Genomic DNA, 27,804 nt, shown 5'->3' with positions numbered 1-27,804 from the left:
CTCTGAAATGTTATCTTTAGTGACACTCTCTAATGCTAAAAGCTTTCATTTAGGTGATTCTGCATTTCTTTTAAAGGTCGTATTTTTTGTTCTGAAACAGGGTTATTTTATAAATGGCTATGAAAGAAAGTGCTTTCCTCTCATGAGAGAAATAGTGAGAAGAAACAAGGTTAGAATGTTATGAGGAGATGGAGTTCTTCTGGTGCTGAATATACCTGGAGAAGAACTGCAGAAGACACTAAGTGCGTTAGTTTAGGGGAGGAAAGGGATAGTGAAGACAGTTGTTAAATATTTGTTACAAATGCATACTTTATAGAAGGAAGATAAATGTTAATGGTCCCCATCACACAGGCCGGAAAATGTGGGGGGGAAGCATGGCTGTTTGCCCCGGAGCAAACTAACGTGCGGCCGCCGGATCACACGTCCCGCCAACGTCCTGTGGTTTGGGGGGAGGTGCCAATCACACAACAATCCTGCGGTGCGGCAAAGAAGCGGCACGGCGCAATCACAGCAGCAATGGCTAGGCACCACTGCCGTGGCAAACGGGGTTGTGTTTTTTAAAAAAACTTAAGTGTGTGCATGCGCCGTTGGGTGCATGTGCGCATCCTGTGGAGACTTGGGGGGAAAAAACCTTTTTGCGATGGGACATGGGCCATGAACTACCACCAGAAATGCGATCAGACGCCCGCCCTTGCCCCGCAGTTTCCGGAAACTAGTACCTCGGAGGTACTAGTTTTTTACGTTGCATCTTCGGTGGGAAGCCTCGGATTAGCCACGGGAGCTCTACGCTTCCCAGATGTTGCGGTGTGATCACGCCTGGATAATCCGCGTATCTTCTGTCTCTGTAGCGTGGATAATGCTCCGTGTGACCGCAGCCAATGATTACTTACTTTTTTTATAAAGCAAAATTTCTTCTTAATAAGCCATAGAGTTTGCGGCAGTTCCGAGAGAGGCATGATGCCATTTCCAGGTTTCCCCCAGAAGTAATAAAAACCTGGTCTACTGATACAGATTTGTTTTGTTCTGCCAACTACCAGAGTGGTAGCAGGCACTGGGAGCTTGGAGTGGGAGATCTCCTACTCCCAGCAGGCACCTGGCAACTCTAGTAATTAAGGTTAAGGGTGGCTATCAAACCAACTTCAAACCATGGTTTCAGATGTGCTTGAACATGCTGTAATTAACCATTGTTGGACAGTCACACTATTCCTGGTTAGTTTGATTAAGCCTTGGTTTCATATGACATGTGAGCTGAGCCTAAGAGCATTAAAATTCTTCTACAGTGTAATTGTACAGACTAGTTTGGAGGGAGTGCTAGAAGAGCATTCCCTTTGCTACTGAGTTTTTCTACATAAGTCTTGTTTCTGTGAAGTGGAGGTAAATTTTGCTGGATTTGCTACCCCTTTAGATAATTTCTTTTCTTTTAAAGCTCCTAAAATTGTCAGTGATCATTTGACTAGGATTTTAAAATGAATTTTATAGTGCAGTGCCAAGCAGAGTTACTCCTGTCTAAGCCCACTGTCTTCATTGGAGGAAGACTATAACTCTGCTTTGGATGTCACTGGCAGAGAGCATTCCTAAACAGGTCTAGTCTAAATCTTACATCTATTCAGCGTAGCTTATTCCCAGGAAAGTGTTCTTATGATTGTACTGAATCAAAGCAAGGTTGCTTTTACACAAGGGCGATTAGGTCTAATGTTCCAGTCTGGGCTTTCTTCTGAGGTTTCTCCTTCTTGTCCCAAAATCTTCTGGCAGGAAAAGCCAATGCTGGTTAAAAATGCTGTGGGGTGGGGGAGGGATCTCTTGCAAAAATTGTTTGCATTGTACCCCCTTACATATAGATAGACTTGTTCAGCCATAATCCTTTCTGGCAGAAAAAGCTAGGAGGGATTGCCTGACTGGGGAAACTGTAGCAGCAATAGTTTTTGTGAAATGCCTTGGGATGGAGACTGGAAGTGACTTAATGTGGTTTTTTCTGGGAGGAAAAGAGGTAGAAGGAAATATTAGTGGGGGTCACTTCAGGGGAAAACCTGGAAGTGACATTATGCCTCTCTAGGAATTGGTCCTTGAAAACATCCCTGACACAAATATAAAGATTGCACGCATGAGTAGTCAGAAAATACATTTGGACTTTTTTTCAGCAGAACATTCCAGGAACAACCAAGAATGAAAACAATGTTCTCTCATTAGGCTTGCCAAGTCCCTCCTGGGGGTGGGGAAACCCCCGCCCGAGAGGCCTATTACCCGCCACCGGTGGATTGGGCCCTGGGGGAACCCCACCCCCAAAGCACGTGACATGCCCGGCGTCAGCACGTCACCCGGAAGTGACACAGTCACGTCAGGCGCGTTGGGGGCGGGGCCATGGTCATCCAAGGAAAAACTTTATGGTTTTCCCTCGGATGATATGGTTTTCCCTCGGATGCCCGACGTGGTTGCGTCACTTCCGGGTGATGTAATTGTGGTGTGCATGCACTTTGCGCACGCACATGGCCTACTGGAGCAGTGCTGGACTCCCCCGGTATACAGACGGTAAGGACTTGGCAACCCTACCTCTCATATCGTTCTTTTATATTCCTAATAATACTACAATGGGTGATACATAAATCTCTATACCAGGCTCAATCAAAATACCCTAAATTCATTATGAGTTTCATACTGGTTTGAAAAAACTCTAGAGAATATTGATTCCACCTGTGAAGGTTATAAATGACCCTCTTACATTTACATGTTTTGTCTACCCATCTATCCTCATCCTAAAACACTTAATCATAGTACAGCTTTCAACACAGCTGATTATTATATACTTTTTAAAACACTCAGGGGATTCTCCTAAATTGCCTAGTTCCGTTTAAAGATGGTTTCATTCATAACACACCTGACTAGACAACTGCATATATCAATAGGTGGCCATTGTTCTCCTAGAAAAAAATTACTAACAATATCTTACTGTCTTCTGATCTATATCTGCCCATGTTTAATATTTATATGTAGCCTTCTTTGGATTATTTATTGTCAAGATTTTTTTCTGCTGTGAGTATACAAGAACAGCAGCTAATTTGGCTGAAAAATTCTGCTATTTTGTTCCATCATCAGGCACTGGTGTGTTATGTATGTACACAAACACACACATAGACATATACATATTTATTTACAAGACCTGAGCAAAGCTGTTAATGATAGGATGTTTTGGAGATCATTAATTCAAAGGGTCACAATGAATGGAAGCAATTTGATGGCACATAACACACACACATGCAATGTAAGTATGCAGTCAAAAACTGACCAGTAGTGCTAGCAGATAAATATATGCATTTCTGAACCATGCCATAGAAGATATGATCAATAAAGCTGAAAACAGTGTAAAACATTTTTAAAATTCATATAGACTTTTGGTAGTAAAGGATAAAATAAAATGATTGCTATGGTATCTACTCTTAGTGCTTGGGAGAAGACTAGCTATTTGTAAATAAATAAATATATTGAAGAAAAACATTGAAAGAACTAGTGGGAGGAATGTTTGTCAGCAATTATGATTTGTGCTGCAGACATATAAATGGAAGGATGATATCTTCATTGCCAGCAACCACAGGGTCCTGTCCTTTATCAATAACTAGATGTATATCTACAGTCTCAGATGCATGCATATGTGTTCTACCCTGACCTGGATCTCACATCTCAGAAGCTAAATGGGGTTGGCCCTGGTTAGCAGGTGGAAGAGAGACCTCCAAGGAATTCCAGGGTTGCTACACAGAGGCAGGCAATGACAAACCACCTTTGAATGTATCTTGCCTTGAAAACTCTACGGGGTCACAAAAGTCAGCTGTGACTTGATGGTACTTTCTACCACCACATTTGTTCAGCCTTCCAAGAATCCAGGTACTGAGAACTGTGAGGTTCTTAGTCCTTGAGAATGTCAGCATCCATACTAATAATTTCAGCTGTTTTGTCTGGAACAGGAGAGCTAGATTCAAATCCAGTAGTACCTTAGAGACCAACAAGTTTTGGGGGTATGATCTTTTCAGAGTCAAAGTTCTCTTCATCAGATATAAATACGGCTGGAGATTCTTGAGTCCTGTCTGACTCAGGGATCTTCATTCCTACTTGTATCTGATGAAAGGAGGTTTAACTCTCAAAAGCTCATAGTCTGAAAATCTTCTTGGTTTCTAAGGTCCTACTGGACTCAAATCTAACATCCATGCTGAATCTGTTTTCTTGGGAATGGCTCAGGAACTCATGGTCAACATGACAAGCATTTTGTTCTGAAGTTGTAACACGTCATATTGTTAGTTTTTTCCCTAAGGCAAAAGTGTATGGTCTGGTAATGGGGGAAATGGTTCCTGAAGGTCTGCTTGGTTGTTGGTTTTTGGATGCCAGGTTAAGATGCTTTTATTTACCCAGACATTTAACTGAGGTTTTATACTGACTACCCCCTATTTCATCGAGTTGGTCATTCTAGCATTATTTCATGGTCATTATGTATTTTCACTGACGCTTTTATAGGTTTTGGTTGTAATTCTGAGTGATCTCCAGCCCTCACCTGGAGATTGGCAACAATGGTTCCCCAGGAGGAAATGGCTGGTTTGGAGGGTGAAGTCTATGGCACTGTACATGTCTGAGGTCCCACTCCTCCTCAAACCCCACCCTCTCCAGGCTCCACCCCTCAAGTCTCCAGGAATTTCCCAACCTGGAGTTGGCAACGCTATCTCCTTCCCAGCCAAGCATCAACCTGCCATTATCTGTCCCTCACTCTTCAGCTTTCTGTCTCCCCCCCACGCCTGTAGCCTCTACAGTGCTCTGAAGCTCTGACTGCTATGTCACATTGGCTGTCATAGGGGGGCCATCTCAACACGGTATAAGGACACAGAGTCCACCATTTTCTCCAAGGGAACTGATCTTTGCCATCTGGAGAGCAGTTGTAATTCTGAGTCATCACCAGCCCTCACCTGGAGATCGGTAACAATGGTTCCCCAGGAGGAAAAGTACAGTTTTTCTCTGCAATGGGGACTAAATCAGCTTACATCATTCTCCTCTCCCCCTTTTGAATTGCACAGCAACCCTGTTTTACTGAAAGAACCAAGCTTGGTTGCCTAGTAATGTTCACATTTTATTTTGACAGGAAAGTGGCCAAGCTGGCAGTGGGTGGGGGAGGGGGTTATGCTAAAAGTCTGTGACTGGTCTGAAATCACAGCTTCCACAGCAAGAACCTGGGTCTGGCAGACCCTGCTCTGAAGTGCTAACTGCTACCCCTAGGTTCACCAACCTCCAGGTGGAGCCTGAAGATCGCCGGGTATTACAACTGAACTCCATACAACAGATCTCTCCCCCCCCCCTGGAGAAAATAACTGCTTTGGAGAGTGGGCTCTATGGCATTCTGTTCAGCTGAGGCCTCTCCCCTCCCCAAACTCTGGCTTCCTTAGACTGGCTTCCTTAGACACAGAATATCCAGGAATTTCCCAATCTGGAGCTGGCAACCATAGTCAAGACTGGCCCCAAAGAGTTCCTCACAAAGGCCTGGAAAGGGTTTCCTTCCTTTGTCTTTTTACTGACAGAACCAAGCTTGGTTGCCTACCAACAGCCATTGAGGGAAAAGTTAGTCTCACAGAGGAACCAAGCAGGAGAAGTGTCTTCATCAGGAGAGAGAGCCGACAGGGAACAGTGGCTGAAGTGGGAGTGGGTGAGGAAGAGGAGCAGACCCATCCAATGGCATGCGAGTATTCTTGAGTGGTGGCTGACGGGCCAATGGCTGATGGAGCGTATTGCACAGCCAGTGGGAGAGCTGGAAATGGCCAATACGCTAAGAGTATTATTATATAGAGCTTGTGCATAAATACAAAAGATCAGATAATGTAAACATCTGGAACAAGGAACAGTATAACATGAGAACAAAGCAAAATGGTATCATGTATACAGAACCAGAGTAGGGACTGTCATAAATACATTGATGATGGGCCATAATCATAAAGAAAGACCAAATCTCAGCAATCAAAAGGAAAACAAGGGAAGGGGAGAAGGTTTATTAAGGTGAGAACCAATATGAACAGTTAGCATCAGATTAACTCCTTTCTCAGATGTATTTGAGTGGTCATGTGAATAAAAATTGTGCAGATATCCCCCAAGACTTTGAATCCATTCTCACAGTTTCATTGCGTCCATGTGATACATCGTTTGTACCTAGCTCAGTTTCCCTTTGTGCTTCTACCTCATTTGGTTTGGCTAGTGGAAGAGTTGTCAGAAACGATTGTGCATAAAATGTTATTTTGAAATACTTATTATGTTACAATAGGGATCTTGGCAAAAGAGAAGGGTGCAGTTTCCACTTTTGCAAAGGAAATAACTGAGTGGATTAGGGTCTTAAAGTTCAACATGTGGAAAGACGACTGTCAAAACTTACTACGCTGAATGTATGGCAAGCTACCGAATATACAGCTGACAAATGGCCAAGTGGATGAATGTATCAGATCTTTTACACTATATTTTGAATAAGACTATGAAATGGACCCTGCTGGATAAGACCAAAGGTCTTCCAGTCCAGCAGCCTCTTTCTCATAATGGGCAGTTGCATGCTTGAGAAACCTACAAGCATTACATAAACACAATCATTCCCCCTTGCTGTTTGTCATCTCACAACCGGTATTCAGAGGCCTAATGTACCAGTGACCTATCAGGGCTAAATAGACTTATCTTCCATGAATCTGGTTAATATTTTCTTAAAGCTGTCCTGTCCAGTAGCCCTCACCATATCTTGGAGTAGTGCATGAAGATATGAATTAAATAATGTATCACACATATTTGTATAGTTTACGTATATATTCTGTTGTGCATAATGTAGAATATTATATCAAACATTTTGTGGTGGGTAGGTGAATCACTTATATCTGAATGATTTATAGTTGTTAGCCTCTACTATACTATACACATGGAGAGGCGGCCTGGCCCTTCTGGGTGACTTCAGACTGTGGTGGGGCAGTTGTGGCTCCGGCGCGCCTGGCCATGGGGGAGCTGGCGACGGTGAAGGCAGGAAGGAGGCGAAGGCAGGCAGGCAGGAGGGAGCGAGTGCCCGGCAAGGCCAGTGAGTGCGGCGGTGGGGGGAGGGGGAGGGAGGAGGGAGGGGAGGACCCTTCCGTCGACTGCCCCTGACCAGAGGCATCTCCACGTGTCTTCTAGGGGTGAGCCCCATGGGGGGGCACTTTCAGGATTTATAACTTGAATTTTCCCCAGGCGTTTTCAAACAGGGAATGAACTGGTTCCCTTTGGAATGGGGGGGGGGGATAAAGGCCTCTGAATTTGGATTGAATCCGTGTCTAGAGTTACTAGTCGCACTTTCTCCGGGCTGGCTCACTGATTCCGCTCCCTCCCCTTTCTTGGGACGGGGGAGGAGGAGGAGATCTACGAGATACGAAACCCTTTTTCTGTCTAGCCAAAACAGAAAGAAAGAAAGGAAAGTTTTTTTGGCGACTCCGGCCTGCTCTTTCAGCGCTCGGAATTTGCCCAGCCCCAGCACAAGCGGCGGTTGCTAAGCGTCCTCCTGGGAATTCGTCTGAAGGCCTCTGAAAATTTCCCCCCCGCTCCAGTTCTCTGCTAGCCAGGCAGGACCGTTGGGTGCAGCAGTGGTGGCAGCAGAAGGCCCGGCTGGCTGCCTGCAAGCCCCGAAGAGAGACTCGCTTTGCAGTCTGGAGGCCGCAGGACTGCTGGGAGTGCGGGCGAAGGAGAGGTGCGGGGGGGCTCAGCAGGAGGAAGGTGTGGGGAGGCTCAGCACTGCTGCAACTTTCGGGAAGCTTTGTTTCCCCCCCCATGTCTTCAGGCCCCACCGGGAGGTTGGCATCTGCGCCTCACCTAGGGTGCAGGAACACTTCGGGCCGGCCCTGGTTGGGGGGGAGGCCAGAGTGGCAGGGAGGGGGGTGGGCAGCCACAGCAGCAAGGGAGCAGTGAGAGGGCCAGTAGAGTAGCAGGGAGAGAGATGGCTGTGGACAGGTGGGTGGGTGGGCAGAGTGGGTGGGAGGAAAGCTGGAAATCACAGTGGAACGGCTGTACGTAAGATTCTCCTCCACAAATTACTCACAGGTCCCTGTTGGGAGGCAGGAGTGGGAGTCCAAAGGTGCAGTGGCAAGTGAGCTATGGGGAGAATGATGGGATCCCCCAGGAGCCTTTTGGGTCACCGCTGTTATATCTAATTCTCAAAATGTACTGAAATTTGGATCCTTAAACCCAGACATTAGGACCCTGGAAGACATTTCTTTGTACAAACCTAAGAAAAGCTTCCGCTTTGTAGAACAACCTGAAATCTTTTTTTTAAAGTACATGGTGGGTATTAAATCCCTCCAAAATAATAGAAGCAGCACCTTATGTTTAAGAGATGGAAACCCTCTAAGATCTCAGTAGTCGCTGTGGGAGTTTCCCCCCCTTTTATTCCATGTATACCCCATGTTTCTCCTAGTGGAGACCCAGAGAGGCTTACCTCATTCTCCTTTTCTCTATTTTATCCTCACAACATGCCTGTGAAGTAACTTAATGTTAAGTCCGTGCTCAACAAAATAGCCAGAGAGTGATTTCAGCAAAACTCAGGTTTATTTCAGCTCGACGATCAACTTCTCTGACACGGTACAACATCTGATAGCCCGAACCAACTTTCATTTCAGTGGTTCGGTATTTAAACATTCCGGGCTAATGTAGCCACTCCTACTATACAATTCTCAACCTATCAGGTTGTTCGCATAATTGCCCAATCACAAGTGTTCCCACCACAGACAGTTCAAATGTGATTGGACACAATACTTTCGGCGCGAATCCTAGCCGACGTCTGAAGCTTAGCATAGCTTCTCTATGGGATGATTCACACTTCATCCTCATGCATTCAGGGCAGCATCTGAATACATTACACTTAAGATGGCTCCAGGTCACACAACAAGCATCTGTAGCAGAGTGAGGTTTGAACCCAGGTCTCCTAGATCTAAGTCCAGCACTCTAACTGCTAAACCACAATGGCTGCTAGGCATGCACAATGGTATTGCCAGTCTTCAAGCCTTGGTTTCTGTCAGTAAACAGCAAGAGAGAAGGAAAATGGCACTTTCCACGTCTGTTTTCTCCTCCCCGCTGGCTCTGGAAGGAGGACTCATTGGGGCCAGGTCTGGCAGCAACCACTAGGTGACTTGCTACTATGTGACAGCAGCTACTACATGCCTGGAGGATTCACTATCATGCAATTTGTGTGATTCACCCAGGCCTGGATGTGATGCCCTGCTACTCACTTAAGCCCAGCAGCAGCCGCGCTGCTTGCATGTTGGCCGAGCTCAGCAGGAGCCATTGCACAATTCAGCTGAGCAATTTGTTCCTTGCATGATTTGTTCAACTTGTGCAGACTTTTCCCAGGAACAGGCTGCTAGGGGGAGGGAAGAGGAAAAACGAAGAACCAGTGTGGTGTAGTGGTTAGAGTGTCAGACAAGGATATATTTGAAATGTGTGTCTACTTCCTGTCATCAGATTGTTCTGTAGGTGAGTGTGAATGACCAAGTCACAGCTGGCTTACTTATTTTATTAATGAATCCCTAGAAGGAACTCTGAAATAAACTTTGTAGTAAAGGCCTCTGTGCTATTTTAGCTACTGATCTGATGAAGGGAACTTTGACTGTCGGAAGTGTACACCCTGAATATCTTGTTGTTCTCTAAAGCGCTACTGGACTTGAATCTTAGCTTCTGTCTTAGCTTCTTGTTTACTACAAACAAATGTGGTACTCTGCTCACTGCTGTTATGCAACAAGGGATTAATGGATGTATGAATGCCACTGATGTTTTTTTTAAAAAAAAATTCGACTTGGTTCTGCAGCTGTCACTAAGCTCCTCTTCAAATGATATATTTATTATGAGAGAAATGGGAGGGGGAATGCTTCCATAAGACTTTGAAAGCAATATGCCTGGCTAGGGAACGTTCTTACATTTAAATGGATAGGCTGCCTGTGTGGGTGTGCCTGAGATTACTGCAGTGCCAGTGTGCCTGACTTACTGAGTGCCGCCTTTAATCTTAAAGTATTGGATTTCACTGTTACTGAAATGAAAAACCACTAAGTTCAGTGGCCACTTTAAATTGTCACCGTTGTCACAAAAGTCTTGTCAATCTTGGCTTAAAAATAAAGCCAGCATATCAGGTTTGCTGTAACAAGACACTTTAGCTTTACAAAATAATGGACATTAGTTAATAGATATTGCCCACAGTAAACAAATAAGGGAGCAAGCCTAAACTGGTCTACTTAGAAGTAAGTCCTATTTTATTCAATTGAGTTTTCTCCCAAGAAGATGGATTTAGTAGGGCTTAACTCTATTTAGAATTGTACTGCAATTATGCTGCTTTAAAGTTGTAAGTGTGATGTCAAAATACAGTTAATTGAGATATAGTATATATCTCAGCTGCCCTGAGCCCGCTTGCAGGGAGGGCGAGGTATAAATATATATAAAAATAATAATAAATAAATACTATGTATATGTGCTCTTGTAGCTTTCTGTTTGCACAAAGCAATGCAAATGGAGTCTTCCAGGTCATCCATCCAGTATTTAATGTCTGGTAGAGAAAAACTAGGTTACTTTGAGAAATTTCTAAAGGAGAATGGAATTAACTCTAAACTTTTCCAAGTGAAAATACTTTTTAACATCAAAGTGAGAAGTTGGGCCAGACTGCTATGATTCTAATAATCTGATTAAGCAAAATTTAGGTGTGATGTGTATGGAGGCAGTGGGGAAGAGGGAACATGGGTTTAACTCTTTGGACCCTACCATTTCCCCAGTCAGAAATGGCCCGGTTGCTTTAAGCCTCGGGATTTTTTTTTTTAAGGGTACCAATACTGTACCTGCCTATCTTCCTTTCCAAGTCTTAAAGCAACTGTTGAAGGAAAAGGCAAATATGGAGGTAGTTTTCGTGCAAGAGCCCAGATCCATACATATCTCTTGCTCACTTATCTTTCTTTTTCAAGTACCATTTTCACAGCTCAATTCCACACCCGTGGATCCATGATTTCCAGTGTCATGTGGGGTTTGGTCCTCAGCAGAGTTTGGCTGAGGCAGAAGCAAAAAACATCCTTATCCTGGTGTTCACCAGGTAATCCATGTGGAGCATTCTGTGCACATTATCATCAGTGGCTGGATCATCAACTGTATCATAGAATCATAGAATCACCTCCAGGGTCATCTAGTCCAACCCCCTGCACAATGCAGGAAATTCACAAATACTCCCCCCTCCACACCTGTAGTGACAAAAAACCTCCAGGATCCCAGGCCAAACTGGCCTGGAGAAAAATTGCTTCCTGACCCCAAAGTGGCAATCAGCATTTCCCTGGGTGTGTAAGAAAGGGCCACAAGAACTAAGCAATGTACATCCAATTGCAGACAGTGGTTATATGCAATGCTTTACTTTCGATATGATGCACATTCAAGTATGCTTGTGAATATATGTTCCCATCCACATTCTGGCACAACTAAGTGATGCATAAGTACCATTTTTTATACATGACATGGGATTATAGGACTTGTGTTGAGCTATCTATATTACACATCACATGCTAACAGCAGTTGACCTCAGTTTGCTCTGCATTTTGAAAGTCTTAACAAAGACCAAATGCTTTCACTTATGTAGGCAGTGAGGTGGCTTACAAATTTCTTGTACCATTCTAAACTGAATAGCTTAAAAGGAAAGCCAATGAATCTGAATGGAACTTGCTTCTATGTACATGTGCTTGGGATTTTACCATTAGAGAATCATGAAAGAGTTTCTTATTTATTCATTCATTTATTGAAGATAGTAGTCACGGAATGCAATTTTCATTAAAGGTTGGGGTAAATTTTCCCCTGTATACCTTATTACCAATGTGAATAAATTAGGTAAATGATATTGTTAGTGCTCTCTCCTTACCACATATTTTTGTGTCTTGATAAGGAAACCATTTGCTATGGCATAGGAGTAATACAATGGAATGGCAAAGTGGAATTATGAGAAGGGTTCATTCCATGCTAGTATAGAATGACTCTGCCTGCTTATTTCAGCTGTCCTTCAGCCATGTCTGTCAAGTAGGTGACAGCAGCTATTTCTGTGTTTGCCAAGATGACTGTGTGAGCTTTCAGTGCTCACTAACTAAAAAAGTTTAGCATCTCCACCTAATGTGAGTTTTTTTAAAACCCCAGTGTGTAGGTACCTGTTCAATCAGTGGAAGACAGGATGCATACATACGACCCATTTCCATGCGTGCATTCCATGAGTATTCATGAAGTATTTTTCACTAGATCTTGAAGAAAACTCTGAAATATGGAAGTGGATATTATATACATGACACTAAAAATACAGCTGTATTTTTCATACGCCACCGGCGTAATCTGCGGGGGGGCTGAGGGGCTTGCGCCCCCCCGAAATTTCCGCAGAAGCCCCGCCCACCCCACGAAGAAAGCCGCCCGGCCCCAGCCCTGCCGAGAGCGGCCCTGCGGCCTCCGTGGGAACACATGTGTGTGTGGGGGTTGCCTGCAGCTAGGCGGTGGCTGCTGCCACCGCCGCTGCCCTGGCTTCACCTTCGCTGTCCCGCAGCTCGGAGGCCACCGGAGCTGAGCGGCAGGACCGGCCCAGCAAGCAAAGTATGGCCCGAGCTGCGAGCGTCTGGCACCATCCGCGTCCGCCCCCCCGGACTCGAACCAGTCATCGCCGCCCAGCAGAGAGGAGCAGGTGGGGCGTGGGAAGGGCGCGGCGCTTCGCTGCCTCCTGAGCCAGGCTGGCCTGGCGAGAGCGTCAAGCAGGCAACGAACGACCCGAGCACACTGCTGAGCCCCTCCCGGACACGAGATCGCCAGCGTCCCCAATCCAACCGGGCACAGTTCGACCGAACATGGGAATCTTCCTGGGCAGTTCCAGCGCCCCCCCCCCGGACTGGGGCAGGAGGGCTGGCGCGAACGCCCCTCCCGTCGGGGCCCAGCAGAGTCTCTCTGCTCGGCAGAGTGCGCCGGCGCATGTGCCGAGAGGCTCGGGCGAACCGGCTGGCTGGGTTTCTCCGCCCCCTCCCGCCTTGCAGTTCAAACTTGCTTGCGGAGGGGCGGGCCCAGCAGAGGGTAAGGACGGGCCCAGGGGCTCCGGGAGGAGGAGGAGGAAACGGCCCCGGAGGCGCGGCGGCGGCCTCGGCCGAGCGCACCCGCCCGCGGGGGGGGAGGCTCGCTTCCACCTCCTCCTCCTTCCCCCTCTCCCCACATCCAGGCGCTTTGCAGCCGGCAGCTCCGTCCCCCCGCCCGCCCATCCATCCCACGCGGCTTTCTCCGCAGCGCCGCCTCCTGCTCCTCCGCCTCCCCCCTCCCCTCTCCGCCTGCTGCTGCTGCAGCACCCTGCCTGGCTCGCCCGGCTGCCGATGCTGCGCTTCCCCGTCTGGGGAAGATTATATTGTCCATTGTTAGGAGGTCTTGTGCCCAGCCCCAGCCCCCCCCGGGAAATTGGAAAGTCTACGCCCCTGTCATACGCAGCCAACAAATATACTCATGCTTTATATTCTCTATTCTTATATTCATTTCAATGACCCCACCAATTGAAATGTCTCATTAGCTTCTCCTTCAAATGATAGGTTTACAGATAAAAGAAATTATAATAGTTTGAGATAGTTTTTAAAGGGAGAGTTAAACCTGTGATGTGTAAATCAATGACTTTTAAAAGTGCAAAATTATGCTCGATTAAGAATTAGAAATTCCTCTTTTTGAAAATGCTCATTTAGGTCAGAGAGAACTGAAGATTTCACTTTATAATTCTTAACAATTCATAAGACATAGGAGAGGGATAAAAAGTTCTATTTGTCTACTTTCTACACCCCATGAATAATTTTATAAACTTCTATAATGTCCTCTTTAGTTGTTGTTGGGTTTTTTTTGGGGGGGGGAGGGTAAAGTCCCAAACTCTTTATCCTTTCCTCATAGGAAAAAGTGCTCCAACCCCTTGGTTGTTGCCCTCTTCTATACTTTTTATTTATTTTTATTTATACATAAGAGTGACTAGAATTGTGCATATTATTCCAAGTGAGGCTGGACTATACAAGGGCATTTAAATATTGCCCATTTTATTTTATTTTCATTTCCTAATAATTCCCAGCAGGGAGTTTGCCTTTTTTTCACCACTGCCATGCAGTGTTGAGCTCTCCATTATAACTCCAAGACCTCTTTCCTTCTCAGTCTCTGCCAATTTAGACTCCATCTGCTGATATTTTAAGTTAGATCTTTTTTTGTTCCAGTCTGTATTACCTGGCACTTACCTACACTGACCTTCATTTGCCATGTTGTTGTCTGCCTGCTCAGTTTTGAGCGATCCACTTGAAGTTCTTCAGAATCCACTTTTGTTTTTCCCATCATGAATAATTTGGTACCGTCCACAAACTTGGCCATTACGTTGCTCACCCCCAGTTCCTGAAGGCTGGTGAGGAAGGGTTTCCTTTTTGCTGAGGCTACACTGATTTTTCCTCCGCAAACTTTGTTCCTCAGTGTGCTTAATAAGGCTACTTTTTAAAAGAATGATCCTATCTTTAGTGCTATCTTTCTACTTTTTACCCGGAACCGACATTAGACTAAATCTCCTGTAATTTCCTGTACCACCTTCTTCTAATCCTTGAAAAGATTGGGGAATATATTCAGCTGAGAACCAGATTTTATGCAGTTGTAAAATTATTCTTGTTCTCGAGATTTAGGTTAAATGTTTTCTTTTAATACTGTATTTGCTCAAAAGGAAGACAAACGTGAATATAAGATGACCTCCCTAAAATGTTATACACAAACAAAATTATATTATTAGTGGACAACTGTAATTTCATTGAGAATGTAAGACAACTAGACTTGCATTTAAGCAAATACAGTAAATATTCTAAAACTATTTGAAAAAGAAGTATTACTGTTAATTAGTCATATTAACGAATATTCTTAGTAACTGTGCTTTTGTTTTGTTTTGTTGTGAAGTCACAGCTGACTCATGTAGAGTTTTCAAGGCAAGAGACATTCAGAGGTGGTTTGCCATTTCCTGCCTCCACGTCATGATCCTGGTATTCCTTGGAGGCCTCCCATTCAAATAGTAGCCACGGCTGACCCTGCTTAGCTTCCGAGATCTGATGAGATCAGGCTAGCCTGGCCTTTCCAGGTCAGGGCAGTAACTGTACTACCATAATGAAATTCCCATTTGAGGTGACTTTTAGTGACACAATTAGACTGGCATTAACCATGCTTGGCTGAGAGCTCAGCTTAGAAGTGGTGCAAAAATAAATAAATAAAATAAATGCTGAGATATTAGCTGATTGATGTATTTTGTTATTATATTCAAAGCTTAGTTTTAAATATAGTGGAACTTGTTAGGAGCATTTAAGACAGCAAGGGATAAAAATCTGAATTAATAGATATGCTTTCTGGAATTAGATTAATAAATACTTTCTATCACTAACAGCTTGTTTAAAATATCTCCCTACTGCAGCAAGGAAACTCTCAGCAAGAGTCAATATTCTACTTAAAATGCCATAAAGTTGGTTAGCCATTGAGTTTAGCTACTGTGAGCAGGCTTAACTTACTGTGTATAACTTGGTGTCATTAATCTTTATGACACTAGTTTGTTCCACTGAGGAAAAGTTACATTCTTTTTACAGACTTGAAAATTGAATATGACATTTTAAGCAAGCACATTTCTCTTAAGAGCTTCTTATTGGTAAAATATTAACTAGGAAAAGAATGTGCTGACTATAGTGAACACAAATTTTACATTAGTCCCTTATGTACAATGCAGTTGTCCCATCCAAGATTCCTGAATGGACAGCCATTGTACACCTGTGACAACACATGAGATTCCTGGCCATGGCTCAGAGGTAGAGCATCTGTTTGATATGCAGAAGGCCCTGGGTTCAACCCCCAGTAACTCCAGTTAAAAAGGACCAGGCAGTAGGTGATGTTGAAGACTTCAGCTTGAGATCCTGAAGAGCCACCGATATTCTGAGTAGGCAATACTGACTTTGATGGACCAAGGTTCTGATGAGGCATAAGGCAGCTTCATGTGTACATATAAATTAAAAGCACTTATAACACGGTGATACCAGATTCTTTTGCAAACATATCAAGAGAGCATCCCACATCAGTGGAGGAAAAATATACAGGGACCTTTTCAATGACAAATTCCATGACACCTAAGAGTAATCCGCACGTAAGGAAGCCTACCTGGAATTGACCCTTTAGTAAAAAAGGTAAAGGTAAAGGTTTCCCTTGCTCGAAAGCCAGTTGAATCCAACTCTAGGGTTGCAGTGCTCATCTCCATTTCCAAGCTGAAGAGCCAGCACTGTTCGAAGACGTTTCCGTGGTCATGTGGTCAGCATGACTAAATGCCAAGGCACACAGAACGCTGTTTCCTTCCCACCAAAGTGGTACCCTTTTATCTATTTGCAATTTCTTGCCGAACTGGTAGGTTGGCAGGAGCTGGAACCAGAGATGGAAGCTCACTCCATCATGCGGCACTCAGGTCTCGAACTGCTGAACTACCGACCTTCCAGCCTGCAGTTCAGCGTCTTAACCACTTGAGCCACCGCAGCTCCTGACCCTTTAGTACTGCTGCTTAAAAGAAAGAGGAAAACAGGAAAATCATGGACTGTGATTATACAAGTGCAGATCCCTACTTTAGATCATGTAAAATCCAAAGTTCAGCACCTTACAAGATGGACCACTTTAAATGCTTTTGCCCATGACATAAATGAACTTTCACTTTACTGTGAATTTGTCAGTTTAAACCATAGCTGTGGGGATTTGACCTTAGGACTACCTCAGGCACTTCTGAAATGTAACAAATACACATTGAAAGGTTCTTGGCTGAGAATGAAATTGTTGCAGATCCAATGCTGCTGGTCCTCCATTCAAGATACAAGCCCTTTTAGGGAGTTAGCAACACAATCTATTCTTCTTCTGAAAATTCAGATATTTCTAAAATCTGTGATAACCAGTTGTTCGCACCAGACACTGCATGCTCAACCATACTTCTCCTCAGCCAGTCATCACATACCCTCTTGGAACATAGTTATTAGGTCGTCTGGTAATTGAATAACTCCTGGCAAATTTCATTTTCTATGTCATTTTTAACAAACAAACAAACAAAATAGAATCCCATGACCGATTGATTTTTGTCAAATGCTTTCTCGGTATTTTGGGTATTCTTTTGCAGGTGGGGAGGTCGCTATCTGAAAAGACTGTTAGAAGAAAAGAAGGTGTTGCTTGCTCCCTCTGTTGTCCTGTTTGCTGTTATTTTGACTCAATGGCAGTTAGAAGTCAGAAGAATTTTAATTGAATGGCACAATTACAAAACTGGAACTGTTTGCTTTTCAGGTCCTCCTGGTAAACGAGGTAAGCGAGGAAGAAGAGGAGAGATTGGTAAGTTTTCTGTGTTTGTGTTTCTGGCAGCATCTGATTCATTTGGTGAAAATGTGCTTGCTGATGGTTTGACTCATGAGTGCCTTTATTCTTTTACTTAACTAGCCAACAAAATGCATACTGGTTTCAGAGAATAATAAATGAAAGAGTAGAAAATGTTCAAGGGGAAGGCATTGTAATCCTTGGCATACAACTTCAAATTAATTTGTAGTACTTTACTAGTAATCAAAATATTTGTATGTAGCTATAGCAAATGTGGTTAAATTGACAGTGAAAAGAACTACAATCAATGCTATTCAGACATAAAATTTCAGTAGCCTTCAAAGCTGTTCTGTTCACTTGTCATAAACACATGGCATTATTAACAAAGGAAATTAATTTGCTTTCTGTTAAAGACCCAGTACATTAAAATTATCTTTAGGAACGTTTACCAGTACAAGAAATTACTTCAGTTAACTACACAGTAAAATCACATTGTTAAAAATGAAAGCCTAATAATAGTTAAAGCAAACTTCAAGGACAGCTGCTGCTGTTATAGGCCCCTTTTACACTTCTCTTGAGTCAGAAGTAAAAGGGGAGCATAAAAGCTAATGAAAAATCATTGATTTGAGAGCTACAGCTGCTCTTCTTAATAAGCCTGAAAGAAATATTAGATGTGATTTGCAGACCTTTGATAATACCCACAAAAGTGGTTGCACAAAGAACTTTGAGTGTAAATAATTGGAAAAATGTGCCAGTATTGCTTCAAAAAGTGTGATATTTTTAACATGGAATATTTCATAGGTGGGATTTGAGAGGAGGAGGAGATAAAATCTGATGCAGTTATGTGACTAATGGAGCTGTCTTGGCAAAGGTAGAATGGAAAATCTAGATTCAAGCCTTGGTTAAAAACCAAGCAATCAAAGAAGAAAGGGTAGAGTTACTGTGAATTTAAGAAAGAAGTGGTACAGAACTTTTAAGTCTAAAAAACCCTGGATAGAACCATAAATCAATGTGTGACGGCTGGAAAAGTACCTTGCATGATTAAAATTTCTCACTCAGTATGAGATTATTTGGCATGGGATGCAAAATTATAACTCACATTCCAAAGGAGTAGCCATGTTAGTTTGTTGCCGAAAACAAACAAAGGGCCAAACTAGATGAAACTGTGTCCCCAAGTCCACCTTGGGGACACAGCACCATTTCAGAGCCTGCTTTATTTATTTATTTTTACTCTGTGGGGGCCCAGTCTTCCTGGGGAATGTGTTATGGGGGGATGAGGGGCTCCTCTCCCCTTCCTGTGCAAGTTTCAAGAGTCAAAACAGACAAATGGTTTTAAAAATAAAAAACAGGCTCTAAAATAGTGCTGTGCCCCAGTGGCAGACTCGGGGATGCAGTGTCATCTCGTTTGGCCCAAAGAGTCCAGTTAAGGTTTCATGTGGCATAACCTCCCCTGAGTCAGAGTCCACTTCATCAGATGCATGAAGCATTGTTGCCAATTGGTAGGGACATGTATGACAATAAAGAGAAAGAGGAAATTACTGTACAAAATGAGGCCAGCATTCCAACTAATGCTGGAAATAGGTATCACACTACTGGGAAGAACAGAAATGAAAACAAGATCCAGTCAAAGGAGTAAAAAAAATCCAATCAGAGTGGATGTGACAAATTTCCAATGGGTAAACGGAAATCATCCTGTCCTGGATAGCCCAGGCTAGTCCAGTCCAGTGTTCCCTCTAAGCTGAGTTAGTGTGAGCTAGCTCACAGTTTTTTAGCCTCCAGCTCACAGATTTTTGTCTTAGCTCAGGAGAGATGACTGCAGAGCAAACTAATTTATGCAGTAGCCAAATCACTCACTCACAACTTTAGTGCCAGTAGCTCACAAGGTAGAATTTTTGCTCACAAGACTTCACAGCTTAGAGGGAACATTGGTCCAGTCTCGTCAGATCTTGGAAGCTAAGCAGAGCTGGTTAGTACATGGATGGGAGAACACTAAGGAATAACAGGCTCACTACACAGAGGCAGGCAATGGGAAACCACTTCTGAATGTTTCTTGCCTTGAAAATCCTACAGGGTCGCCATATGTCAGCTGCAACTTGATGGCAAAAAAAAGGGGGAAGATGAACAATAGACATGAACACCTTACAAGGAATAATTGCTTTGCCAGCCCAGGATTACTCGATAGGTTTGCCAGCTGGCCTGAAGAAAAATGTCCTGTCCGTTTAATAGAGACATAATGTGTGGAAATGGGCAGTTGAAGTGTGGAGGTAGATAACATCCCCATAAGCTTCTGCTAAAAGGACATGATGTAGTTCTCCAGGTCAGTTGGTAACCCTTTTATCAGATAAGAACATGGGTCACCTGTCCTTAACATATCTGCAGACTGAGAATGTTGCTATTAGGAATGAACAGAGAGGCGCTGTATATTTGGATATTGAATGTGAATGATTTCTCAACCTTCATAAACTTATGTGTTTCTTTTTCTTTTCTTTTTTTCCCCCAGGACCCCCTGTAAGTACAACAGAGATACTACTGGATCTTCCATGTTATCAGGAATAGGGTAGAAGATTTTTTTTTTTAACTTATAGAACTGTCTAATATACCAAATGCCATTCATGTACCAAATACCATTCATGTGACCCAACAGGTACACTCCCATTTGATGTTAGCATGTTAAATTTTTCTAAATCTAAATAAATGGTTTGGCTGCTCTATTTAAATAAAAATGACAACTAAAAATTTGACATCAGCATTGAATATAGCATGTTGGAAAAAGAACAATGAATATGTTTTGTTGGGGTTAGCTACTGCTAGTCAGCATCTGTCTTGAGACATCATTTATACAAACAACGGTCTACCAGTTTCCTTCAGTTTCCTTCCAGTGACAGAGAGGTGCACATGTATCCTGCAACCACAGTTGATAGGTCATACAAACCTTTACCACCACACTACTGTGGTTACTTTAGATACTTAAGAACAGGATCTGTAGTTGCTTTATTGCCCACAGTTAAATCTTATCTCTGGTTTTGTATTACACATGAAGGCAGTATCCTGGCTTAATCCTGGCTTGTTTTCCTGCTAAGGCTTCACTCCTACCCAGGACTTTTTTTGTAGAAAAAGCCCAGCAGGAACTCATTAGCATAATAGGCCACACCCAACAGCAGAAACTCATTAGCATATTAGGCCACACCCATGACACCACAGCTCATTAGCATATTAGGCTACACACCCATGTTACCAGAAGTGTGGTCATCCAGCCACAACCACCTTTTGCTTCTTATTCTGTTTACTTTGTTGTCAAAACTCTGGGCTTTTTTTGTAGCAGGAACTTCTTTGCATGTTAGACCACACACCCCTAATGTAGCCAATCCTAATGAGTTTCTGCTGTTAGGTGTGGCCTATTATGCTAATGAGTTCCTGCTGGGCGTGGCCAACTCAGGAACCAGCCGGAACTCCGTTCCTGTGCGTTCCTGTGCTGCTCCTACCCTCCTATAGAGTCTCTGAGCAAGAGTGGCCCAAAAACAAGACTGCTTTTCCCTTAAGCTGGCTCTCACTAGCACCATGTCTTCCCTGCCTTCAGCTATAAATCTGGCTTGCGATGGACTCCATTTCTTCCTCTGTTCTCTTAAAGACACAGCAATACAGGAAACTACCTCTCTGCATCTCTAAGTGGAAAAAGCAATGCTAGTGCATTCCTGGCTATCATAATTCCCTGTGCTCCAACCACACAGTAGTTTTACTCAAGCATGCCATTCACATTTATTATACTGAGATATGGAACTTGGAGGGGTGGGGAATGGATGGGGGAAAGTAAGCTCCCTACCCAGCATTTTCCCCGGCAAAGCCTCTCCTGCTTTTATATACAACTGACCTAAGTAAGCACTCACATTTGTTACTTCTTGATTACTCACTTTTTCTGTTGAGGAAAGTGCATTTAGTGCAGTTCACCTATGTTTATTGCATGGAGTGAAAACTGCTATAGAGTGAATGGATCTTCCAGGGACTTTATTGGGAATTCAGACTCTGTATGTGAACACTCTTATGTGGTTGGCAGGTAGTCTTTGCAGGAAGTAAAAAACTTGATGTGGCATAGGATTAAAAATAAATTGCATTGCATGATAGGGATACGGTATCTGCTGCAAGCATCATGAATGGCATGGACCAGAGAGAGGGTGCTTGGGTGGGTGTATTTGGCTATGTTTCTCTGTGGGTGGTGCACTGAAGGAAACAGGAAGTTGTTTTCTCAATTTTTTGTGAGGAGAAGGTTAATATGAAAGTTAGTCAGCTTCCTTTGCTAGCCTCCAATCAGGGTCAGCGAGGATTACTATTACAAGAGCAGCTGAAGCTTCCTGGGAGAAGCTTCCCCATCTGCACATTTAGCCACTGGTAAGTGATACGGTGATGCAGCGAAACTTTGACATCAGTTGTACATTGTGAGGTTATGCAGGATAGCAGCCTGGTAGGCAGGAGGGGGAAAGATTGACAGTGCCGAACCCAGGATGGCAACAGAAGCCAAAATTCACTGTGTGCCCAATCCTATTTTCACTAAGTAACCACAGCCCAAAAGCCACTTTGTATCTGAAACCAAACTGCTGTAACTTTAAAATGGACAATGGTGCACGGCTTCAGATTGCTGCTGAGCAGGGCTTCCTGTGTTAGTGAGCAGCCACTCTCACGCACAGCTTAGAGGGAACAGTGCAGTCTGTAGACTATTAGGGCTGCCAAGCCGCGGCGGGGGATCCGTGTGTCTTCACAGGATCCCTGCCGTGGGGGACAGCGATATGCGTTGCACCGCCGTCGCCAGGATGTGACGCTACGCGTCGCTTTGGCAATGGGACTCCAAACAGCCCCGTTGCCAGAGCGACGCATAGCGTCACATCCTGGCGACGGCGGTGCAACATGTATTGCTGTCCCCCGCGGCCGGGGACCATCTGAAACAGCCCGAACCCCCGCCGCGGCTTGGCAGCCCTAGTAGACTATTCTTCATTTCACTGCATTCTTTAAAACAGGTTTGGGGCACAGGCTCTTCCATGCACTTGGCCCAGCAGGGATAAGTTGATGTAGGCACAGCAGCTGTATATTTCAGTAGGAGAGAAGTTTTCCATTCAGTGGAAAGATGCTCCTACCCTATGAAAGGCTTTTCCCTGTCAAGTCATATTGTAACAGTTTTTTTAAAGTGCTGCTGCAATATGGAAAAGGAGGGGGAAAGTAGTAATTGCAGTGGTTTTGGCCCTAGATTTGCTTCCTGAAAAATAATTTCAAGTAATCTTTTCCCTCTTCCTATTCTCTAACTGTAGACAAAAATCATCGTTGCCACTGCTTCCTTAAGTTTATGATGCATAACTAAAATGTTTGTTTGGCAGAGGGCCAAACTAGACATGACAGTGTCCTTTGGTCTAATCTGTGGATGCTACCACCATTTTTAAAGGGATTTCAGAATATCTGATCACGATCCCACATTTGAGGGATCAGTACTGGAAGGAGGAGGTTTATATTCTTTAGTATAATTCTAATATTGGATTATGTGAACAGTGACTTATTCATGAATAGCAAAGGGTTGTATTGTGCACACATAGTTAGAATTAAGCAATGCTGAACTCAGGATCTTACTTCCAAGTAAAATGTGCTGCAGTGCATGTCTTGTAGACTTTGCATGAAGGAAATATTGAGTTTCAAGATATCTTCTGCTGTCTTTCTTGTAAACCTCCTGATTTAGATAGTAGATCCTACCTGTCCACATAAATTATGATGAAGATCCACTTCTCAGTAGTAAAGAACCAATAATTAGGTTTCCTGTTCATGTGAAAAGCATGTGCACACTGTCACACACCATTCAATGTATATCTAATGAGTATCATTCCATTTCATCTCATCCAACCAGGGTCAACCAGGGCGGAATGGCTACCCGGTAACTGTCCTACCATATGTATATATATTTGGAATGCATGTATTACTTTCAGAACCATTCTTTTCTTCACTTTATGTGTTTGCCTGTAGCTAAATACTTTTTAGTGAGTTAAGGAATTTTACCCCTCCCTAGTGTATTTACTAAATTCAGAATGAGACCTTTTTTGAAATGTTTCACTTAGCAGATCCTTACATAGGATCTAGCAAGTACAAGTAATTCTATAATTTTGCCGAAAAGACAATATATCCATTGTTTTGAGTTTCTGTTTATTGAACTGGCACATTCTTGAATGGAGACATCATTTTTAATCATAATTTAAAACATTACTCAAGGTAGATCCATATTGCATATCAATTTTCTCTGTCCAAATGCTTTTAGTAGACTTACTGAAGCTGCAGTTCCATCAGTGGGATTTTTTTTTGCAACTTAATTCCATGTTTCTTTAAGAAAGTTAAATTGACTGATGTTTATTTATTTACTTTCTTTATAGTCCACCTTTCTCACTGAGACTCAATTTGCAATTAGCAGGTCTCTATGATTCTTTTTAGAAAGACAATTTTATAATTGTGTACATAACTCACTTTAGCGTCATTTGGATTTGCATGTTTAGAAGCTTTAAATACATGAAATAATGCATCCCTAAGGAATTTTTAAAAAAAGAACTACTAATCAAAGGTTTCTTTGTGTGTGTGATATGTGGAATGCTGTCCCAGTTCAGAATGCTAGCTGCAAATGCACTTTTACTTAAATATGTGATATGATAACATTTTCTAAATAAATATGTATTGCAACAGAATGGTGAATTATGTAAAATTATACTCTGTAGTCTCATGTAAATTAGATACTTTCTAGCATGACCTGCAGATTATAAAAGATGCAAATTTTGTTATTTCCCTTATTAAGGACTGTTTCTGATGTCTTCCCTACATGGGTATGGGGGAGGGATCTTAAACATAATCTATCACCTAGGGTTGACAAGTGCCTGCTAGGGGCGGAAGATCTCCAGCCCCCAGCAGCCATTGCCTGGTGGTATTCCCGTGGCTGGAATGATTCTTTTTTTTTTTTTAATGGTGACCGTGTGACATTATTGTAATTTGAGAGGAGGATTATTGTACATTTTAGTATATTTTATTTATTATTTGGACTTTTGAGCTGCCCTTCCCTGTGGGCAGGGCTCAGGGTGATTTACAACAGAATGGGACAATAAATAATCTAGATTAAGTTAAAGCCAACATTGTAAATTACAGTTTTGTAAATAGGTGGAATATAAATATTTTAAAGCTTTTTCGCTCAGTTTCATTTAATTGTCCTTCTCACTGCAGCCTTCTCTCACATTGCTTTTGTCTGTGCGGGTCCCATAATTCCTATCTAAGCATTGCCAGCCAATTACTAGTAACCAGTGAAGGGCACAGGCATGGGAGAAATCACACTGCACCAGTGATAGAATGTCATCACCACAACATTGAAGCAATTTTATAGAATTTGGGCAAACCATATAGCATTCTGGGTATTTGCTGGAAGTGACATCACACCACCAGCTCAGCGCTGTTTAAAAACATTTCATCCCACCACCTAATGGACGGGTGGGCAATGAACTATCTCCCTATTCTTATCATAGCTTTGGGGGGGCTGTCAAAGGGGACCCTTCTTCTCTTTTTCACCAGTGGAAAACTAGTCAGGTCCAGCCCATTGTCTTCTTTGGTATAATTCCAAGCCTGAAATTTGGTATAATTTCTTTGTGATCTGACTGAGAAAGAGGTCTCTCTCAACTCTACCATCAAGATTCATTTGAACTGGTTATGCTGCAGGAATGAAGTTGGGCTCTTGTACCTGGAAGAGTTGTGCTCTATTTCAGTGAAGCAGCTCACAGACTGTTGAACAGCCATAAAGCATGTCTTAGCATTTGGGAAATTTAGGTTCCTGTTCAGACTTATGTTTTCATTTAACCCAGGTATTCTGTCTCCTGATTGACAGTTGCCAAGATTATTTCAGCTTGTGGCTTTCACAGAGAATTATTAACAATCAGTCATACGTTTCATATGAGAGTGTGAATGAGTGGATTAGAGTATGCAGCAGGCAGCTGTGATCATTTATAAGTTTCATATCTTTCACCAGCATAGCCCATACTTATATTCCTAATCAACACTACAGCGCAAGGCTGAAGTTTAAAAGAAATTATTTTGAACGTCCCTTTTGAATGGAACTAATCGGCTGTGGTTTCCTTCAGGTAGTCTAACCCATTAGCCATACCTCTGTATATCCCTAAATAGGAAATGACCTAAACATTTCCACTTCCAGCTGTGTGGATCAATTATCCAGAATTTTTTCCCATGCTTCATGTGATAGAAGATCACTCATTTTGAGTTCCTGCCCTTCAAGTGTGTAAAGTGCGATCTGGTATTACCATCATATACACACATGTTAAGTCAGTGTGCTTTTCTGTATTTGATTAAAAGCATGTGTTGTCTTTAGGTTCTGTTGTAAGCCTAAATAAGCTTAAAATGCAGTTAGAAATCTGGAAAGCTTCTGGTGTTTGGGAAAAAATTAGGGTAGTCAAGGATCTGGATTTCAAATGAGCAACAAAACTTTATATTAGGGCAAAAACCAAATGCGTAGTTTGGCCAGTCTTTAAAACGTCCTTTTTATATAAGACCATAGCACAATTTAGAGATTGCAAATTTGATGAAGAGAAGGCTAAACCTGGCAAATAATAAGGGTTTTGTCAAGTTGGCAAACAAAATTATACCTCCTGTTTTGACTTTTGTATCTCTGGACTTCAGTGAAAATCATATATATGGAAGCAACATTAATATTGTGGAAGGATTACAGAATAATTTTAAATATTGAACAGAAACATTTTTACACAAGTAATGTTCACCCACAAATGTCCTTTCAACCATGACGTATATTGAATAATCTCAGATGAATCACTATTTCTAAACCTGAGCTGTCTCACAGGATAAAATTAAGGACTGGAGAACCATGTGTGTTGTGCTTTGGCCCCCTCCACTTTGCCATAGTAGGAAGTGCTGGAATTCAGCAACAGCAGTTTCGCATTTCAGTTCAGTTTGCCTCTGGCTACCAGCAAGTCCAGTTCAGTGCTTCCCTCCTGTACAGTATTCTGTTGGTTATGTACCTTCTGTGTTGCCTCTGCTTCTTAATATTTAAACCATGAGCTCCTTGGACCACAAGCAGGACAACAATGTCATAAATATTTAGGGTACATGCATACATTAGGCAGCCTTAGAATAAGAGGAAGACAGCAATGATTACAAACTGAGTAACTTCTCTTCCCAAGGGAACAGTGGTGAGACAGCTCCATTGCTATTATAGACTTTACAAGACGGGACCCGCGATACTCGCGGGGGTGGGGGAGAAGAGCTCCGTCTCCTCCATCCCCCCCCCTGCTCGATCACTTTCGGAGGGATTTAAACATCCCCCCGAAATTTTTTTCTACTTTTAGCATTTTTGTGCACACGTGGGGACTGGCCCACGTGTACACAAACCTCCCCCTCCCCCCCAAGTGCCCCCGGAGCGCTGATTTAGCGATCCGCACTCCGGGGGCAACTTGGCTATTAGATATATAGATACGCTGCTGGTGGCAGGGAACTCTGTGGCCCAATCTGCATTTATTTATTTATTATTTGTATTTATAGCCTGCCCATCCCGTAAGCAAGTTCTAGCATTTGCTCCGCTGTTTTACCAAACCCACACTGGAACAGAAATTCCCATCTACATTGCATGCCACGTTCACTCTGACTGATTGTCAGATTTTATGGCAGTGTCCAGGCTGCATGCCGCTTTCACTTCGTTTGACCTCTCAGTTTTATGGTAGCATCTGCATAGATCTATAGCTGTTTTATGGCCATTCAGGGGTGACTCTGCAGTCAGTATGGCATTGGCCCGGGGCATCTGAATGTGGTTTTGAGCTGCATCTTTTTCTGTTCCAGTGTGAGTTTGCAAATACTAGATGCAGATTGGGCCTGTGATTTTCTTCATGCTGTACCTTTCCAAAGGGGGGGGCATAGTCATGCCATTTTAAATTATATTGATAATTTTAGGTTCACTGTAAGACTTTTTTAATCTCATTCCAAATGTGCAACCTGCAATAAATTACTTTAACAACAGTGATTAAAGTGCAATGCAACATGATTTCCCATTTTATATGAATGACAAAAAAAGTGGTGGGGCATGATTCAAACTCAGATTCACAAATAAGGGCAATACTTTTACTGTGCAGCATGAATTGGAGAAACCCGTTTATTTTTTGTGTGGAATACTGGAAAAGAGCTATAAACATCCCAGTGCTGAGAATTTACAGGCTTTATTCACCATGCATTTAAGTCCGTGAAGTAGGACAATTGTGCCAAGATCTTAGAAACAACCTCTAGCTGTTTTGAAACAGAACTCTTATATCCTACTTTAACAAGGGAAAAAAGGCTCCTTTGTAAGGAGACTCAAGATGCAGACTGTTTTTATACATGGACTAATAAAGACCAGGAAAGGAAGAGGATTCTGAATGAAAATATATATATATATATATA

At 42.9% G+C, this 27,804-nt stretch overlaps 1 protein-coding gene across 1 annotated transcript in view; it reads left to right on the top strand.

Moving 5' to 3' along the window:
- COL25A1 (collagen, type XXV, alpha 1) overlaps positions 1-27,804 on the top strand; it is a 450,407-nt gene that overhangs the window by 214,932 nt on the left and 207,671 nt on the right. Inside the window, exons 3-4 of the mRNA XM_015426262.1 lie at positions 17,329-17,373; positions 19,856-19,863. Coding sequence (XP_015281748.1) covers positions 17,329-17,373; positions 19,856-19,863 — 53 coding nt within the window. The remainder of the gene's footprint in view (positions 1-17,328; positions 17,374-19,855; positions 19,864-27,804) is intronic.

This window comes from Gekko japonicus, unplaced genomic scaffold (genome assembly GCF_001447785.1).
Source record: "Gekko japonicus isolate JY-2015 unplaced genomic scaffold, Gekko_japonicus_V1.1 scaffold173, whole genome shotgun sequence".
Classification (NCBI taxonomy): Eukaryota; Metazoa; Chordata; class Lepidosauria; order Squamata; family Gekkonidae; genus Gekko; species Gekko japonicus.
This window is presented reverse-complemented; position numbering and strand designations above follow the sequence as displayed.